The sequence below is a fragment of the Gobio gobio genome (assembly GCF_949357685.1).
Source record: "Gobio gobio genome assembly, chromosome: 3".
In the NCBI taxonomy this organism is placed as follows: Eukaryota; Metazoa; Chordata; class Actinopteri; order Cypriniformes; family Gobionidae; genus Gobio; species Gobio gobio.
Genome location: NC_137099.1, coordinates 34,310,546 through 34,330,943, shown reverse-complemented (window position 1 = coordinate 34,330,943; position 20,398 = coordinate 34,310,546). Strand labels below are relative to the sequence as shown.

Here is a 20,398-nt window from a genome sequence, read left to right as displayed (position 1 = left end):
GGATAGATGGATAGATGGATAGATGGATAGATGGATAGATGGATAGATGGATAGATGGATAGATGGATAGATGGATGATAGATAGATAGATAGATAGATAGATAGATAGATAGATAGATAGATAGATAGATAGATAGATAGATAGATAGATAGATAGATATTTTTTTTTTTACTTTAGCTTTACTTCAATTGACACAAATATTTTTGTTGGTTTTTAAAGCAGTTTTTAATTCAGTGACATCATTCACATAGTTTGTTCTTTCTTTAAGTACAGAACTAAAAACTAAAAGACTTTAAACTAAGACTTTTCTCCCATTTTTAAATACTTAAATATACTTCAAATAAAACCAAGCACGTGAAAAAAGGGAGCATTTGCTGTTGCACAATATAAGCTACAACATACACCAGTCCAAACACTGGCATGTCATCATTCTGGTCCTTACCAGTGCTTGGCTGACATTTCCACCGGTGGCGAGGGATTTAAAATGGCTGCTGTTGTAAACCAGCTGCAGCTCGGCCATGTCCACTGTTTCCAGCTCCTCCTGACTGGGCCTATCCACCACTCGCAGCTTCTCTGTGCTGTCCATTAACACAAGCGTTCGGGAGTTTATCCACTGACAAGAGACAAGAGAAAACATGAAACTGCCATAGAAGTCAAGATTGTCATAGAAGTAATCAAACTCAAATGATTGTTAGTGAGGGTCTGACTCACGCTCAGACTGATGAGGTCGCAGTTGAGTTGGAGCTGTCTCTGTTTGATGACATGGATGGTGCCAGACTCATCTTTTTTAACCTGAGCACCAAAACAATAGATTGGGTTGATTATTGTATGACCTTTATTAAAGGTGATGTATGCCACTCGTCTGCCACTGTTTGGATCCAGTTAGTCCATGCTGTTAGATGTTGTAGCTAAACCATCTGGTTCCAAAATGCTACTTTCACCATTGACACTCAAGTAGGGGACTTTTTTGTATTTTACTTATTATTGTATATTAAATAGTATTTATTTATTCATTAATCCATTGCATTTTACTGTTCTATTTATTTTATTTTATTAAATGGCTTGTGTTAGATAGTTCTGAAACTCTAAACTCTCAGATAAAAGCTTTTGCAAGGAACATATGCATTACTGATTTTAGAAAATGTTAAACTAGTGACCAGATTTTCTGAGGCTCCAGAGTGATTAGCCACATGGCATTAGCAGTAGGGCTGCATGATGCATTTTTTTCAGAAACATTTTTTTGTTTGTTTTCAGAACTGGACAATTTGGCCAAAATTGTCTGAGCACACCCTACTCCGAGACACACCTGATCATAAGCTACTCACATGCAAAATAACATAGAGAAGCTCTCCGCTCTGAAACACACAGCGTATATATTTATTTAATTAAAATCACAGCAATTTGCAATTTCATAATCTCCATGTTGTGGTTTAAGTTTTATTTAAGTTAATTGTGCACCCCTAATTTAAGGTAAAAAATGTGCGAATCAGCAAATATTTATCTGTCAAAGGTGAAGCGAATATCATTGATCAGCTCCTAACAAAGCCACATCTTAAAGGTCCTGTTCTTCGTGATCCCATTTTTCAAACTTTAGTTAGTGTGTAATGTTGCTGTTAGAGCATTTATAATACCTGTAAAATTATAAATCTCAAAGTTCAATGCCAAGCGAGATATTTTATTTAACAGAAGTTCCCTTTCAAAGCCTACAGCGAACGGCTGGTTAGGACTACATCCTGGTATTTCCTGCTTTAATTACGTCAGTAGAGCAGTGTGTCGACTAACCTCCGCCCACAAGAACACGCGAAAAAGGGGGCGTGGTCTTGTTGCTCCCGCGTGGAGAATAGGAAGTGTTGCGTTCGGTTGCGTTCGTATAGTTTGTTTGTCGCCATGTCGTTGAGACGCTGTTATTTTCATCCCGGAGTCAAGTCACCTTTGTTTGGCTTTCCCAGGGACGCTGTACTTAGAGATCATTGAGCGCATGCATCCCAGTTATGGTGAGAGGAGTGACTTTTCCGGTAACGTGCGCTCTGCGTGCCCTAAGCTGCTGTCGAATCACAACACAGGAACCGCTGGCACAATCAGAACTCGTTACGTGTTTCTGAAGGAGGGACTTCATAGAACAGGGAAATAATCAAGCCGTTTTGAGGACAGTGAAAACAGCAGTATACAGATAAGTAAATTGTGTGAAAAATACTGTGTTTTTTTTACATGCGAAACATGAACACATGTTATATTGCACACTGTAAACACAATCAAAGCTTCAAAAAAACATGAAAAACGGGACCTTTAATGTTTGTCAGGTCAATCAGATCTCCTAATCAATGCGTTGGATGCAGGAGAAATGGGCAGGAATAAAGATCTGAGTGACTTCGAAAAATTGTTATGACAAGGCGACTGGATCAGAGTATCTTTGAAACTGGAAGGCTTGAGGGTTGCTCCTGGTCAGCAGTGGTGAGTATTTACCAACAGTGGTCTGAGGAGGGACAAACCAAAAACCGGCAATAGGATATTAGGCACCCAAGGCCCATCTATGCACAAGGGCAATGAAGGCTATCCCATCTGGTCCAAGCTAACTGAAGGTCTACTATGGCACAAGTCACACAAAATTTTTATGATGATTAAGGTAGGAATGCGTCACAACTAACAGCGCATCACACTCTGCTGTGTATGGGGATGCGTAGCCGCATGCCCCTGTCCACCGCCGAAAGCACCTAAAATGGGCACGCGGGAATCGGAACTGGACCTTGCAGCAGTGGAAGAAGGTTGCCTGGTTCGATGAGTCCCATTTTCTTTCACATCATGTGGACAGCTGCGGATTTGTGCACGTTTACCTGGCTAAGTGATGGCACCAGGATGCACTGTGGAAGACGACAAGCTGGTGGAGGGGGTGTGATGCTCTGTTCTGCTGGGAAACCCAGGGTCCGGCCACCTACCAAAACATTGGTGCAGACCAGGTACACCCCTTTATGACAATGGTGTTCCCTGGTGGAAGTGGCCTCTTCAGCAGGATAATGCACCGTCACACTGCACACATTGAGTTGGTGTTGCCCTGGCCTCCAAATTCCCTAGATCTCAATTCAATTGAGCGTCTGTGGGATGCGCTGGTACAACAAGTTTGATCCACGGTGGTTCCACCTGGCAGCCTACAGGACTTGAAGGATCTGCTGCTAACATCTTGGTTCCAGATACCCCATGACACCTTCAGAGGTCTTGTTGAGACATGCCTCGGCAGGTCGGCGCTGTTCTGGCAGCACGTAGAGGACCAACAGCATATTAGGCAGATGGTCATGATGTTTTTGCTCACCATTGCATAGTTTTCTCCTTAAATCACAAATGTTCTTGCTTGGACAAACCGGTACAGCTGTGCCTCCCCAAACACACACAATTATGTAGTGACTGAGGCGTATCAGACACATAATCGCCGGTTACATTTAACAAATATGTTTTGAATACTTTGTGCTTAGTAACAGACCTTCCCCCAACACAACAGAGAAAGGTCCCAGAGCTACCATCAGATAAGACAAGGTTTACGAACTGAGACTCTCTCAGTTTTTCTGAAAAGGACAAATACCCCATCTTAAACTCATATAGCCTATATATAACCACTTGAGAAATATATAAACATATATCCATCTCATGATTTGTTTTTATAGGGTTTGGTCTGTGTTAATTCAATCTCTGTTGGATTTATGTTTCAGAATTGCATACTATGGTTAACGAAAATCATGTGTATGGCATGTTTGGTGTCTACGAAGTTGTAATCTAAAGATCTGATTGACTGTGTATAGGATATGTCGATGTGTATAGGATATGCGAACTGTGCAACATATTAGTATTACAAGAACCTTTAACAGTTCCTTCAGCAGCAACCAATCGGCAGATGATCTGCTTGAGACAAAGGATCGTAAAACTTTCCCTCCGAATACGATTGGCTCTGTGACTGAAGAGGCGGTGACCTCTTGCAGACCTTTCAAGGAGCGATGGACTCTCTCCTCCCTCTCTTCTGCTTCTCCCTCGTGCATACAACGGACACGCTGTGCCTGTGGGCTTCCGCCCAGCAGGCCAGATAAGGCCTTCACACAAAGCCCCACGTGTGTGTGTGTAGGACAGGAGACCAGATGCCACGACATGGGCCAGAAGGCCCAAACTCCTTATGGCCAATTTATACTTCTGCGTCGAGTGTACGCCGTAGTGTACGCCGTAGGCTACGCGCGTAGCCGACGCCGTCGTGAGCATTTATACTTCTGCGCTGTTGTCTGCGTCAATGTGCAATTCCACATGCAGACGCTAGAAGGCAGTGTCCTCGGGCATGTTGGTGTAATCAAGAGAACAGCCGAAGAAGAAGCAGCTTGATGTGTAGAATCTGTACATTCATGTCGGAATATCAGCAGCAGTGAGAGAGCGGCTTTTCTTGCAGCTTGAGTTGTTGTATCTAATACAAATTAAGCATCTCTAGTTGATTAGTAAAGTTAAATAAGGCGATCTGGCGCTGGAATGGGTTTGTGAAATCATGCAGAGCTCGTGGCCGCTGTTTTCAGCAGCGGTGGCTCGAGCAATCGATTGCTGTTGCGGAGACTTCATTCACGAAATATACCCTAATGTGTCCCTGTTCTTGATATACAATTACTGATTAACATCTTTGGTTTTAATGAGAAAATAAATAAACTATACTCAGCGGATCTATGTATTTATTTACTACCATAAAGAATCGCTGGACTGCAAAATATTGTGTTATAGCAGACGTAAGGAACTATCATCCAATTTCTGGACACACACTCACACTCCTATCGCAGATTTTTTATTTATTTATTGACCTGAGGGAAGGGTTCTGGCAGACCAATCACAGCGCTTGCGGTCCGCGTAGAATTGACGCGTTGTTACATTTTTGGAGAGGTGCGCGTCAGGCTACGGCGTAGGGTACGGCGTATCCAACGCGTCTATGCGTAGGGTACGCCGTACCCTCTGCGTGCACTCGACGCAGAAGTATAAATTGGCCTTTAAGGCCTGTGCAACTTCCTCAACCTCAACGGAATCGAAACAACCACGCAAGCTCATAATTTCTTCTTCATTCGATGCAGAAGAACTTGATCGCCACTTCAATGCCATCGGACGGAACCATCAAAACTTTCTCCTGTGATTTCACCTCGGACGGTCTTCTACAGCTCAGGCTAAATGCAAGTCAAGTACGAAATACAAATCGCTGTGTAGTTAGTAAAACTGTAAACCCTCTGTTCAGACAAAGGAGTTGGTTCTTCCCAGGGTTTAGACTCTTTGCATAACCTCATCCATCTGTTCTGACCCTTTTCCCTGCATTCAATTTAACCTTACCTCTTTTTATGTATGTATGTTTCATGTTAGTTTTAGTCTTGTCCGCACTTTAGTTAATAAAATTTGTGCACAATATATGTTTATGTACATACAATATATGTATCTTGTTATGCGCTCTAGGCGCTTATGGAAGAATTATCTTTCTGAGGTCATGAAAAATATCCTTTTTCTTAGAATTAATTAATAATCCATAGGACAAACTGATTGAATAATCATAATGAGTTATGAATAATTAATAATATTTCCTCTCAGAGCTAATTCGCTACAATTAGTATTGTCCGACCACTTGCTAGAGATTAAATGTATCACTTTTAAAACAGTGTTGCTCAAACAGACCAGCAGGAAGTGGATGGTGTCTCCTCTACAGAAGGCCAGAACGGGGTTGATTGCTTTCTGTACTGCCACAAACTGCCACGCCAACAAGGGAACACTCGCAGGATCCGTCTGCATTCAAAAACATGTAAAAATGCATGAGAACTGCAAAGTCTAGACCAAAAACACAGTTATCCTGCCACTTCCTTGTTAGCACTCTGATCATACTGCTTGTGCTTTTTAGACTTTGCACTTAATTGGCATATTTTCCTACCAGCAGAAATAATCATCACTCCTCACTACACTGACTTTTCCTATTAAAAAAAAGGATATAAAGAAAATGTTTGCAGGCACCTCAGAACTCCATCATAACCCAAATCAATCATGCGAAGGCAAAATTGAGTGATATTTGGCAGCTAATGGGCAGCTGGTCCATGTGCTCTGTAGTAAATTAATCCAATTTAGCTCAATTTAATTGAAGAGAACAACCTCCACACAGGCATAAAGGAGATGATAGACCAGATGAAACCAGTTAAACAGTCACTTAAGGAACACTTTGGAATGTAAATGTAACTTTCAATAAAACATTTTCAGTTATTGCACATAAAAAGGTGATTATCTAAAATGTTGTGGTAGAAATCATGCACTGACGTGTCTAAATTTAGTCAATTTGCAAATAATTGCAGATAAGCATGAAATGAAGGTTACGACCAACTTTACTTCCATACTTCAATAAAATGGATTATCTGAAGAAAAAAAAAAATTGCAAATGCATGTGCATGTTGGTGAATCATTTACAGTAACACCAGTAAAATAAGAAAATAAACATGATTTGTCTATAAATTATATATTATTTTCTGCCAATTCACTCTCATGTCGCTCCAAATGCAACAAAACTGCTCTTTTTCATACAACTAAAAAGCATGAGGATCACTGGCTGTCAAGTACAATTGCAATTTTGAAGTTGAACGAAAGTCTAATGGGTTTGAAAGGACATGACAGTGAGTAAATGTTGACAGAATTTTCATTTTGGGGTGAACAACCCCTTTAAAATATACATGATGACACTGAGATCATGGCTCTGTAATGTTAGGTACTGTGTTTCCCAACCATTTTTCAGTCAAGGCACGATAGCTTGAAAAGTATCAATATTCAATACCATTTTCGATACCACTGTATAAAGGCTACTGTCACATATTTGTAATATTATCAATTTTTTTGTCCATCCATTGAAAGTCTAGGCAATCAATAATTTATTCTAAAGAGATCACTTTATATGATGACAGATTTTAATTTATTTTAATTCACCCCTGCACTCGCCAGACGGCACACCAGGGTGGAAACACTGCTGTAGGTTATATAAATTGTATGAACATGTACATTATACTGTATTTGCAGTAAAGGGGAGTGAAATCACTAGAGATGCAGTCGATCAAATGAACGTGTTGTGAAAACAAATAGGAACATAAATCTTAAATACAGAGGGTATAAGTTTATTATTTAAATGCCATGTCAATAGCTGCTAAAAAAACAGAGAGAGACACGCGCATGAACACACTCTGAGAATGAAAGTGTGTACTGCACCTTGCCGTAGGGAAAAGTCATCCACACTTTGAGGGAAGGCTTCAGTCCTATCAGCAGAATCTGTCAAAATAAAGAGTTCAGAGGCTGAATAAAACTGCAGTCAGACAAGGAGCATGTGATTGTGTTGGGATGTTAGTGGATGACTGGTGCCTCAAACAAAGAAATAATTCATCTGACAATACTGATATCAATTACTTTTAAGCAAAATAAAACTTTATATTAGGTGGCCTTAACTACTAAATGTACTAACATTTCAATTAATCATTTGATACAATGCACGTATTGTGTACATACATGTTTTTACATTGTACTTACATTTTAAAAATTACCTGCATCTGTAATTCATTTCTGTAGTTACATTTATAATTACACTGTTGACACTTCCCTAACCCTACACTTAAACTTACCCATACCACCACACCTGTCCCTAACCCTACCCGTATCCCACATCAATATCAGCAAAAGTGTTTTGTAATACAATATGAACAAATAAGTACATTGTACTTAATTTTTGATGTAAGTACATAGTAGTTAAGGCCACCTAATATAAAGTGGGACCATAAAACTTAACTTATTTTAAAGCAAAACAGCCTACAACTTAATTTACAGCCCAATATAATGCAGTGACATATATAATGATATACACTACCCTACTACTTAGGGTTGGTAAAATATAAAACACAGTATTGTGTTATGGGAGTAATCAAGATGTATTAAAATATAGAAAATATATTATAAAAATAATGAAAGAAATTGACAGCCTTTTCAAAATCCTACTTTAAAGTATGTGCTTAATTAACTAAATTTTACATTAAGTGGCAAAAATTTGGCTACAACAACTATTCGGCTATGTCTATTAAACCTTTGATGATCACATTCAAAACTGCTGAGAGAGAGCAGTTGTCATGTATAGGTATGAAACAGCTTCACAAAACCACACAGCATCATCATTTATTTGTTACAACAATTCAAATTATCACTGGGATAAAAGTTTACAGTTCAGATATAAACACTGATGTCTATGGTAATGATCAAAATAAAGTAAATCACCTTTTGAAACAAATAAAGACTATATCGACAAGTGACTAAATGTATTTGTCATTGAATCATTCCTTCAAGAGAGCCATTCAAAAACGCTGATCAATCTAATATTAAAACAAGTGAAGTCTTTGAGTAAGTTAAAGAATCATCAAAAAAAAAAATTTTACTTCAAATTGAATTAAATGTTTTAATAGATTGCAGCAAATTAACATTTTGTCAGAACCTCTAGTAATTTACATTGTTTAGTTGTCTGTTCAAAAAAAGAAATGGGATTCTCATTTTATCCAGAATCATGCAGCTCTACCAAATGCAGTCATTTGTTTAGTAGAAACCACAGCTGCCATGGTATTATTAAAATACCACAGTTAAATGAAAGATACAATACTATGGTCAGTATTGCGGATTTTGTTTTCTTCTAAAGAGTTCTTGGAATCAGCAGTTGAAATTGTTTCAGAAATTTCTGATATTAGAATAGAACGACATGTTGCAACATTAGCAACATTCTTTTGAAACAACATTGATTGTATGGTAATATCCTAAAATGTAAAATGACTAACTAGGATTCAAACAACTTTACAGTTCAAATAATACATGTTTTTGACTAAAGCAAGTTTTATTTAATGATAGACCTCACATTTCAGTCTAATAAAATAATGTATAACTGGGCTGAACAAAATGCAAAATGCAAATTCACTCTCTGACAGTAGGTGGTTTATGTGAAAGCAGAAATACAGAGGCTACCGCAGTTTACCCTGTACACAAAGCAGTGCTGCGCTTATAAACATTACTTTATCATTAGGCATACAGAGGGAACATGAAAAGAAAATGCCATTGAAACATTTTCTGGAGATCAGCACATCAATATCAGTACATCTGCTTCCCAATTCAAAATCAAAGCTTTTCTGTCAAGTAAAGCTGGTAGTATATTCTCACATGCAGCACTCGAGCTGTGGAGCATCTTATATAAAGCAAACAAACACATTTGTGGAACACATGCATGTGGAATATAAACTTCTTCTAATTTGGTGGACTATAGAGAGGTTTGGGATCATGTGGAACACTCACATTTGTTATTGAAGGCGTACTTTTAAAGTAAACTTAAATGTATAAACAAAGTAAACTAAATGTGTCCCTTCGGATTTCTATGAAAACTGCGTTGAAATGCAATGCAATTAAAACAATCAGAACTATATTATGTTTGTATAATAACATTTCAGTGTAGCAATAAAATAATTTGTGTGTAAACTGTAAGTAGTACATACAACTGAAAAAAGCCCCTGCAATAACGACACAATAATATATGAGATATCGCAATAATACTTGACATTGTTAAAAATGTAGCTGGTATAGTACCGTGAGACACAAATAAAGGTATTGTGACAAACAAAGGGAGTGAGCAGACAGTAGTAGACTGTACTGTATGTATGAGAATACCTTAGTGAGTGATGCCATGGCCAGTAGGGAGTATTGGGTAATGGGGTGATCTTTCAGTTCCGGTCCAGCATGTAGAGGCTCAACACAGCAAACCTCCCCTTTAGAACCACTGAATAAACACCTGGATTCACACGTCCTCATTCCCATTACTCTCCTAGATAGAGAGAGTGAGAGAACGTGAGCACATTCATAATTCTGACCCACTGTAATAGAGTGCCAGCATTACAGCAGTGAATGAAAAGATGCCTTGACAGGTTAGAAGCAGGGTGCGAATTACACAATGGCCTTCAGGTGGGGTCCGATTCTGAATAAACTGAGAATCACATTTTTTTTTACTTCAAACAGAGATCACAATTCTCCCATGATTTTAAACAGAAAACTAAACAAAATAACATGTATTTTACTACAGCTTCTGACAAATGATTAATTGCTGCAGCCTATTTACAAATGTTTAAACAATTTGATAATAATAATAAAAAACTTTATTTTATATAGTACCTTTAAATGATCTTTAATTTGAATTAATTATATAAAAAACATTTTTTTGAATAACTCACTCATAAATACTTCACTTGTTTCATTACTGGATGAATCAATTTTGAAAGAATATATTGAATGAATGATTCAATGACATACATTTTTTAAAAAGTCACTTACACTTTTACTTTTAACAAGTGTTACACAATATATATATATATATATATATATATATATATATATATATATATATATATATATATATATATATATACATATATAGGCCTACACATCCATAACATTATAGTAAAGAATGCAACTTTCACTCACAATTGACAAATTGCACGCTCCTATTTCTAAGTTGAGGATATTTTGTTGAGTGTTAAGTTGAGGATATTTTGAGCGTTTGTTTCATACGTTCATTTTAACAGCATTAAAGAAGGCAAATGTTATCATCCTACGCAACTGTGTATGCTGCTATATGTATTTAAAACAGATTATGTTCTTCGTCCATGCAAAAAAAGCACGTCCCTGAATGAGTGGGGTTTTATAGCGTATTTAATTAAACAGAAGGCTAATGTTAATGGTATGACCAAAATTACGATTTAAAATCAGTCAGAACTAGAAATGCATCTTCATATTTACAGGTAAAAATTCATATTATGGGTAGACTACTTTCTTTGACCCCCGGAGGCATTCGGTGGAGAATGAACAAAAATGTCCTCCTCCAATAAGGCATGAAAGACTACAGTGATAACAGAATTCATCAATTGATACGGATTCAGATAATTAGACTTCTGTTGGCATCTATTGGACTTTGAATGATTAAGTCGACGGGGTGTGACAGAGCTCTATTCTTAGCCATTGGCGGGAAAAGCAATGAAAAATTCATTCGAAATCTGACACAAAAAAATCACGTGAGATCTTTTTCTACTTTTAATGTAATATTGAAACAACAAACTTCATGAAACGAACAAATAGAAACTATTATGGCAAAAAAAAAGAAAAAATTCATTTTAAAATGGGGCATGGCATTGTCTGAAATAAACCAATTACATCCAAACTCCAACTGAAAAGTAATTATAATCCTCCGGTCAGCAAAGTAATTCTAATTAATTCAGATGTTTTGTAGGACTTTCTTAGTATTTTCTTGGACGTATTTTATTGCAGAAGCCTGACTTGCAAATAGCTTACAAAGGATGTGTTGGGATCTCACACTGTGGATCAGGAGAAGGGTACACAAGTATTTCCAAAACATTAGATGTGCCATGGAACACCATGAAGTCAAGTGATGATAATGTTGTTTTAGGTTTTTAGTTTACACTAGCAGCCTATGGGTCATCGTCAGACAGAGAGAGGATGAAGCTCTACTGCCCCCTGCCAACCAGTTATCTGTACTACAATGTTACAATGTCACTTTGGTCCATCACATTAGATTCAGCGTATTACAGGTAATATAAAATGAATCAATGTACATCAATTCAATAATATCTTTTTATAAAGCACATCTCACCTGAATGACAGCTCAAACACTGATCCGCCACTGTCATTACATACAGCTAGCGCCGGGTGGTCAGTGAACTGCAAAAAGAGAGTGAGAGAAAAGTGCTTTATTCAGTGTCAATGAACAACAAAGTGTGTAAAGTACATATATAAGTGCTGTGCAGAACCTTCACATGTAGTATGGCAGTGCCGGGTGGATGGGCATCTGTGATAGTGCGGAGCAGCTTACCATTGGCCAGATCCCACATGGTGATCTGCATTAGGAATAAAGGGACACTTCCCATCAAATATGTACATAAACATTTTACCTGACCTGGGGACATTTTCACAAAATATCTGAAGGCTAAAAGTAGCTCCTAACTTGCAGATTTAGGAGAAATTCTAAAACCAGCTCCTAAATCTGTAAAAAAAAATTAGTCAACATGATTCCTAAGACACTAAGATCAAATCACAAACAATACTAAAATGGTTGTTTTATTGTCAATCTGCCTCAGAAAACCACCTAAAGACAATATACACCATTGAGGCAATAGGCGAAAGAGCCTTGGGTGCTGAGCCTTTTCTTCATAAATGCAATAAATATTTTGATTTATAGATTTTAATTTGCAATAACCTAACGCATTAACATAAATGTTCATAAAGGTTGATTTATGAACAGGTAAAATGCATTTAATGATGGAGAATAAAACATTGCGGCCAGGTTGAAAATAATGTCCTATCATCAGCACCGATAGCCTTGTGGGCCTTGTGACCCGAGTTCAAGTTCCGGCTCATGGACCTTTCCTGATCCCATCCCCCCTTTCTCTCTCCCACTTCACTTCCTTTCTAATCACTATCATAATAAGTTATAATCACTATCATAATATCAGAAAGTTATTTGCAATCAAGATTGTTTGTCAGTTTAAGGGTTTGTTGCCGCTCACCTGTCCTTTGGCAAAACCACACAGTAGTCGTGTGCAGTCGTGATTAATACTGAGAGCTGACACCGCCCCGTACTCCGCTCCTGTCGCTGTGGTGCCCAGGCAGAGACGCAGAGCCTGGTTCTGATCTAAAATCAAAATATTCCAATCAGGAAAGCATAAACAAAGTATTTACACAAACAGTGTTTTTGTAACAATACTTGCAAATGCAGCCGCAAGCAAAACACAAACAAAAAGCATGCAAACAGCCATGGCAAACTTCTCAGCCTGTATTTTATTCTACTACAAAAAGATGCTTGTTTGGCATGTCCTTATGTCATTTCATACTAGACATGTAAGCAGCATGTTTTGTTTTTTTCAGCGCCCATGTTTACAGTTTATAGCATTCACACTGCACGGAGTGCACAAGAAGCAGTGTTGCAATCATTTTAAATGTGCGGTTCATGTTGAATTAAAGTGACAGTGCACTGTTCCTGGCCAAGTAGCAATTTTACCATAAAAGTATATACACAGATCAGCCACAACATTAAGACCACATACAGGTGAAGTGAATAATATTGATTATATTGTTATTGTTACAATAGCACCTGTCAAGGTTTGGGAAATATTAGGCAGCAAGTGAAAAGTCAGGTCTTGAATTTCATGAGTTGGAAGAAAGGAAAAAGGGCAACAAAAAGATCTCAGTGACTTTGAAGGATCAAATAGTGATGGATAGATGACTGGGTCAGAGCATCTCCAAAACGGCTCCTCTTGTGGGGTGTTCCTGGTATGCAGTGGTTAGTACCAAAAGTGGTGCAAGGAAGGACCACCAGTGGACCAGCGTCATGGTGCCCAAGGCTCATTGATGCACGTGGGGAAAGAAGGCAAGCCCGTCTGGTCCAATCACACAGAAGCTCAAAGTTCTGAAAAACTTAATGCTGCCCATGATCGAAAGTTGTCAAAACACACAGTGCTTAACAGTTTGCTGCGTATGAAGCTGCATAGCCATGATGACCCCTGTCCACCACGAAAGTGCCTACCATGGGCACGTGAGTGTCAGAACTGGACCATGGATCAATGGAAGAAGGCTGATCTGATGAATCACGTTTCTTTTAGATGGTCAGGTGTGTGTGTGTGGTTTACCGGAGGAAAAGATGACAGCAGGATGCACTATGGGAAAAAGGCAGGCCGACGGAAGCAATGTGATGCTCTGGCAATGTTCTGTTTGGAAACCTTGGGTCCTGGCATTCATGTGGATGTTACATTGACACATACCACCTACCTAAAGATTGTTGCAGACCACGTACATCATGGCAATGGTTTTCCCTGATGGCAGTGCCTTCCACACTAAACTTTTTTAGGGGGTATTTTAGTGTGTATCTGCCACACTTGGCTTTGATTGCAATTGAGCAATCCGATCCATGGAGGCCCCACTTCACAACTTGCAGGACTTAATGGATCTGCTGCTAATGTCTTGGTGCCAGATACCACAGGACACCTTTAGAGGTCTTGTGGAGTCTACGTCTTAATATATCAGAGCTGTTTTGGAAGCATGAAGGGTATCTATGCAATATTAGGCAGATGGTTTTAATGTTGTGGCGGATCAGCGTATGTCTACTGCAGTGGTTCTTAACCAAGGGTCCTGGGTCCACTAGGGAGCCTCAGCAAATTTTGCAGGAGGCCTTAATAAAACAAAAATAAGCTTTAAAATAAAATTGTCGTCTTTTAAAAAAATCAGGATTTGAACATATAAGTTGTTAACTTACACATAAGCCTAATTTTAAGTGTGATTTCTACACCTGGTCATGTCTTGTAAAACAATAAACATGTTCTAAGTACGCCAAGATCTAAAATATATTATTTTGTAGAAAATGGGAGAATTAATAAAATTAGGGTGACCATATTTTTATTACCGAAAACCAGGACACTCGGCCTGGCAATGAGATACTCAAATGATACTCGAAGTTTACTCAAAGATTCTTTATTTATTTCAATACATTTAAAGTATGCCCCCTCTGTATGGATAGAAAATTGTTATATTAGGGCCAGGACAGGACTTGAAAACAGGACATGTCCTGGGAAAACAGGACATTTGGTCACCCTAAATAAAATTCTTAAAATCAAGGCAGTTGTATGCAAATGCATTTGCCCGTGTGACATTTCACATCGCACAATATCAAAACGAGCCATTTTTGGAGCTTGATTAAATAAATGCTTTGTTTATAAGGAGGACGACTTTGAAACTTGCAGGATTGACGTTTTAATGATACAAAGATATCATGTCAAAATATCAAGGCAAATTAGATTTCTCATTTCATGACCCCTTTAAAACTTATGGACTCCTGAAATTGTATTATTGAAATTGCATTATTTTAGTTGATCATTTTAATCCATTACTGTTTTTACACTTACAGAAGCAGTAACTGTTTCTATAAATTAAAAAAAAAGATTTGAATAATAATGTTTAAAAATAATAATAACACAATTGTATCATTAGCATGTAGTACGTAGCAAAAACCACAGGAGCTAATCAAATTATTCAAACTACAAGTATATCTTAAGTTGAAAACAAATTTTACCATACTGTATAAACCACAATACACAGAATGCTATGATTCAACATCTTATATGGTGTGTGTGCGTGCGTGCGTGTGCGTGTGTTTTGGAGGGGGGACATAATTGCATCACAAGAGTATGTCAGTGATGGTAAAAAAAAAAAAAAGTGACAGGCTGGCGATGACCAGACGATTACACAATAATCTGCGGCTCAGTTGTGCACTAGAAACGGCCAGTATGAAAGCACAATAGACATGCAGCTTTTTGGGCCGCTTGTGCTCTGCTTAAGCATCAGGTGTGAAACGGGCATTACTGCATAGCAATGCTAAACATAATGGAATGAAAGTTAAAAACTGATATGAAAAAGAAATATTGTACTATATTAATACATTACCTTTTCCTGAAAAATCCACCCAAGACAAGCCAAGGCAGTGAGATAGTAGTTTAAAACACTCAAACACATACTATTATAGTAGTACATTTAAAGAGTTCTAAAACTGCATTCTTATGTCAAGCATAGAGATAAAGCACTGTGATAAAGTGCAATAGATTAATAGATGATTAAACATATAACATCTTTGGCAAAAACCTTAAATAAATTCCACTGTAGTGCCTTTCATCAACTTTAACACAACAGAACAAACAACAATTGAACAATTGAATTATGTGCTTACCAAATACTAAGGCCAGACCATGTGACGTCCCTACCGCAATCACATTTGAAACAGTCTGCAAACACAAAAGCATTTCAGACATGAAAAACATAATAATTAAAAAAGACAAGAAAGTCAAATACTCACTATTGCTGTTGGCAAGCCAGCATCAACTTTATCCTGAAGAGAGATGGAAAGAGTAAAAGCACAGAATTAGAGTTAAGAGAGCAACACAATTTCACAGGCATAGAGGAAATTTATCTTGGAAGAGCCTCTGATTTATAGCTCTGAATTATTAAAACAGGATTGTGCACCATTCAGAAATTAATTGACAATGCCTGAATTTGAACTGGGGAATGAAATGGAATTAAATCAAATAAAAATATATAACTGCTGTATAGTGTAGTTTTTAATAATACATTAATTATAAGTATAGCATAGTATAGTATAGTATACACAGATGAGCCAAAACATCATGAACACCTGCCTAATATGCTGTTGGTCCTCTGTGTGCTGCCAAAACAGTGTCGATCTGCAGAGGCATGGACTCCACAAGACCTCAAAAGGTGTCCAGTGGTATCTGGAACCAAGATTTTAGCAGCAGATCCTGTAGGCTGCGAGGTGGAGCCACCGTGGATCAAAATTGTTGGTTCAGCACATCTCACAGATGCTCAATTGGATTGAGCTTTGGGGAATTTGGAGGCCAAGCAACACCTTGAACTCTTCATCATGTTCCTCAAACCATTCCTGAACAATGCGTGCAGTGTGATGGTGCATTATCCTGCTCCATGGCAGGTTATGTTCTGGATAAGAGATCAAACTGAATTTGGACCAATCAGCTGTGAGCAAAGTGACATACCTCTGATGCAATAAAGTCACTCCCCCTGTTTCTACTCCAAATTAAAGGTCACTACAGAGCAAATGGCAATTAAAGCGTCTGGATTTTAACAATGCTTATTTATAATAATAATTTTGAATGATTTAGATATCCTTTATGTAATTATTATACCCTTAATCAATGACATGTATCATTTTAGTTAATCAATCATTAATAGGCACTTAGTTGAAATTAATATAAATAGCCTATATAAAGGTCATACAAATAATATTTAAAATGAATAAGTAATGTTATAAAAATTGCTACATGTGAGCTTAAATGTTCAATTCTCTATATCAACTAAACTAACTTCATAACTTTTACTTGCATTGACGTAGTGAATATTTTCTTTAAGTGGTACTCTTTTATAGACAGCTCTTTTCTTCTTGCTGTGTAAATTTGTTTAAATTCTTAATATTTTTCAATCATGTAATATTCTGCAGAAGAGAGAAATTAATCTCGCTGCTTCTCTCACGAGAAGTGAATCTCAGTTTTATAAAGCCTGAGTTGACAGAGAAAGCTGGGGCCTGTACCATGATGGTAGTTTAACTAACTCAGGGTTACAGGATTAGTTTTGAGTTGACAAAACCAAACCAATCTATTCAGGCTTTGTTGGTCCCGTGATGCTGATCATCAGCTTTCTCTGTCAACTCAGGCTTTGGTCATGAGTTTAGTAGTTTAGCTGTGACAACAGCCAATCACACGCTGTGGATCAGTGAAACTGAGATTCACTTCTCTCTTCTGCAGAATATTACACGATTGAAAAATATTAAGAATTTAAACAAATTTACACAGAAAGAAGAAAAGAGCTGTCTATGAAAGAGGACAAATTTTAATCTTAATTTTAACTAATCTTACTACGTCAATGCAAGTGTTTTAGGTATTTTAGTTATTTTAGTTGCTATATGGAGATAATTGAATATTTAAGGTCACATGTAGTAATTTTTATAGCTTTATTTATTCATTTTAAAGCTTATTTGTATGACCTTTATATAGGCTATTCATATTAATTTTAACAAAGTGCCTATTAATGACTGATTAACTAAAATGATACGTGTAATTGATTAAGGGTATAATAATTACATAAATATTATCTAAATCATTCAAAATTATTATTATTATAAATAAGCATTGTTAAAAGCCAGACACTTTAGTCTTGAAAAACCATTTGCTCTGTAGTGACCTTTAATTTGGAGTAGAAACAGGGGGAGTGGCTTTATTGCATCAGAGGTGTGTCACTTTGCTCACAGCTGATTGGTCCAATTTCACTTTGAGATGTCTTATCCAGAACATAATTTGCCCTGGAGCAGGTTAGCCATAGACCATAAGTTACTATGGAGATGAACACTGCTAAAAGCCAAACCACTTTAATGGTACCTAATACCCAGGATTGGCACAAACTAAGCTTAAACATATCTGGCTAGCCAGCTAAACCTGCTTCATGGTACAGGCCCCTGATGATCAGGGTTAGGGTTGGGGACCAACAAAGCCTGAATAGATTGGTTTGAAACTCGAAACTAATTCTGTAACCCTGAGTTTGTTAAACTACCATCATGGTACAGGCCCCTGAACGGATAGCCTTCGGTGCCCTCATTCAGGTCTTTATTCCTGCTCATTTCACCTGCATCCAACACGTTGATTAGGAGAACTGATTGTTTGTTTACCATCTATTCTACTCGGACTTAAAATGTGGCTTTGTTAGGACATGATCAATGGTATTTGCTTCACCTGTGACTAGCCACAATGTTTTGGCTCATCAGTGTATAAGCAGTAGATTATTTATGCATTATTGTACTTACTGCAGCAGATACTATCTGGGCTGAGATGCCTTTCAGCACACTGCGTCTAAGAACAGATCCATGTACTGTAGCATTAGTTTCCATTGCTTTCCTCCTCCTGAGGTGAACATACAGACTTAATTACTAAAAATATACTATAAAAAAATACTATATTCAATCACAAGCATGCATCACAACATTAATATAGAGCATGTGCTGTCAATGTGTAACCAGGTAAAGAAAGTGTCCGTTCCTCTTTAAGTGCGTGCGGTCTCCACTGTCAGAGCTGGCCAGAGAAGAGGTCTCACAAGAGTGGGCATCAATGTTTTCTGTGTTCAAAAGACACGTATCCTCTAGAATAAACGGCTCATCCTCATCTTCAGGCTGAAAACAAACGTTGACAATTGAAATATTAAGTGTGTTAAAACAAATACACTATTACAAAACGAAGACTATGAATCATACTATTAAAAAAAACATTGTATTGCAAAGTCCATAAAAAACATGGCAGCACCAAATATTACCTTTTGCTATTTTTTGGTTTGTGAAATACAGCTATAATAGGAAAAAAGCATACATGCTTTACGAGTGACAAGTTTGGACAAATATAACTGAATTTTTATTTGCTCATGGCCTAAAGACTTATTCTTGCAGTTAGTTTTGTAGATTACCATTCAAACATTTGGGGTCAGGAAGATTTGTTTTAAAATAAATGAATCCTTTTATTCAGCAAAGATGCTTTAAATCAATCAAATAAGACAAAATATATATTTAAAATGTTACAAAATATTTATATTTCAAATAAATGCTGCTTGTTTAAACTTCCTAGTATTCATTAATGTATCCTTTAAAAAGAACAGTTTCTACAATAATATTAATCAATAGACAATATTTTTTATAGTAATAAGATGTCTAAAATCAAATCAGATTTCTGTAGAATTCCCTTAAAGCCATTAAAAAAAACATATATTTTCTACAAAAGTATATTAATTGCGTCTATATAGCAACTTCTGTATGAACCATTTAAATTATAATTTCAATGGATAATATTAGTGGATATGAGTGGATAATATATTGTATCCTTTTGACCCCATAATTCCCATTCGCATTAAATCTGAAGTGTGTAAAATACTCCTGTTAAAGAGGGAGTAGTTGTGCCCAAAACGTTGACTAGTATATCTGCAAATCTAATAGGGTGCTGTAAGACTACAAAGGTAAAAGATAACCTGACATACTGACCTCATTCAGTATGCTCTCCAGAGTCGGAGGTGTGTCCACTTGAGGGATGTCAAACTCTTTATCATCAATCTAAGAGGTAAATACATGCTTAATATTAATACATACGTGTATCAAAGCAGCACGATGCCTGCAATGAGTGTGAATACTTCAGGTTTCTAACCACACATACTGTACATAACAACAGCTTATCATATAAAATAACAAAGACATAATACACAAATCAAGAACTAACTTAATTGACTAAGAACAACATAAACGCATTAAACGGATGAGTAAAGTGTCATTAAGGACAACACGAAGCTTGTTCAAATAATTAACAAAATTAAACAGAACCAGACAAATACTGAAGCAGCTCAGTCTTACCGCCTCTATTTCCATTAAATTGAGCTGTGAGGACGCAGAAACAAGACTGCGACTGTCTGGAGATTCAGCCATTACAGTGTAAGATCAGCTGTCGGGTCCAATATCATTTATATTATTTGTTTATCAGCTGCAGTCATAATGCTCTGCAGCAGCAGTTCTACATCCTTGATATTGTCGGAAGAGGTGGGACTTAACGGCATACGTAAACATTCCACTTCCTGTTTTGGAAATAATGGTAAGACAATACAATGTTCGTTTTCATTCGTACAATATCAGTGTCTATAGTTATTATATTATTATTATTATTTTGTACGCAATTGTTTTGTGCTAAGTTTAAATTTTCTTTTCACTAT

The 20,398-nt window shown here is 37.2% G+C and overlaps 1 protein-coding gene across 1 annotated transcript in view; it reads right to left on the bottom strand.

Annotated features, from left to right (window-relative positions):
• The window catches only part of vps8 (VPS8 subunit of CORVET complex), a 139,827-nt gene extending 119,629 nt beyond the window's left edge, over positions 1-20,198 (bottom strand). Inside the window, 15 exon segments of the mRNA XM_079813195.1 lie at positions 356-418; positions 420-614; positions 713-793; positions 5,666-5,773; positions 7,226-7,285; positions 9,701-9,854; positions 11,691-11,758; positions 11,848-11,934; positions 12,604-12,728; positions 15,810-15,864; positions 15,936-15,968; positions 18,465-18,561; positions 18,697-18,827; positions 19,683-19,751; positions 20,046-20,198. Coding sequence (XP_079669321.1) covers positions 356-418; positions 420-614; positions 713-793; positions 5,666-5,773; positions 7,226-7,285; positions 9,701-9,854; positions 11,691-11,758; positions 11,848-11,934; positions 12,604-12,728; positions 15,810-15,864; positions 15,936-15,968; positions 18,465-18,561; positions 18,697-18,827; positions 19,683-19,751; positions 20,046-20,117 — 1,398 coding nt within the window. The 5' untranslated portion in view covers positions 20,118-20,198.
• Positions 20,199-20,398: the final 200 nt, after the last annotated feature.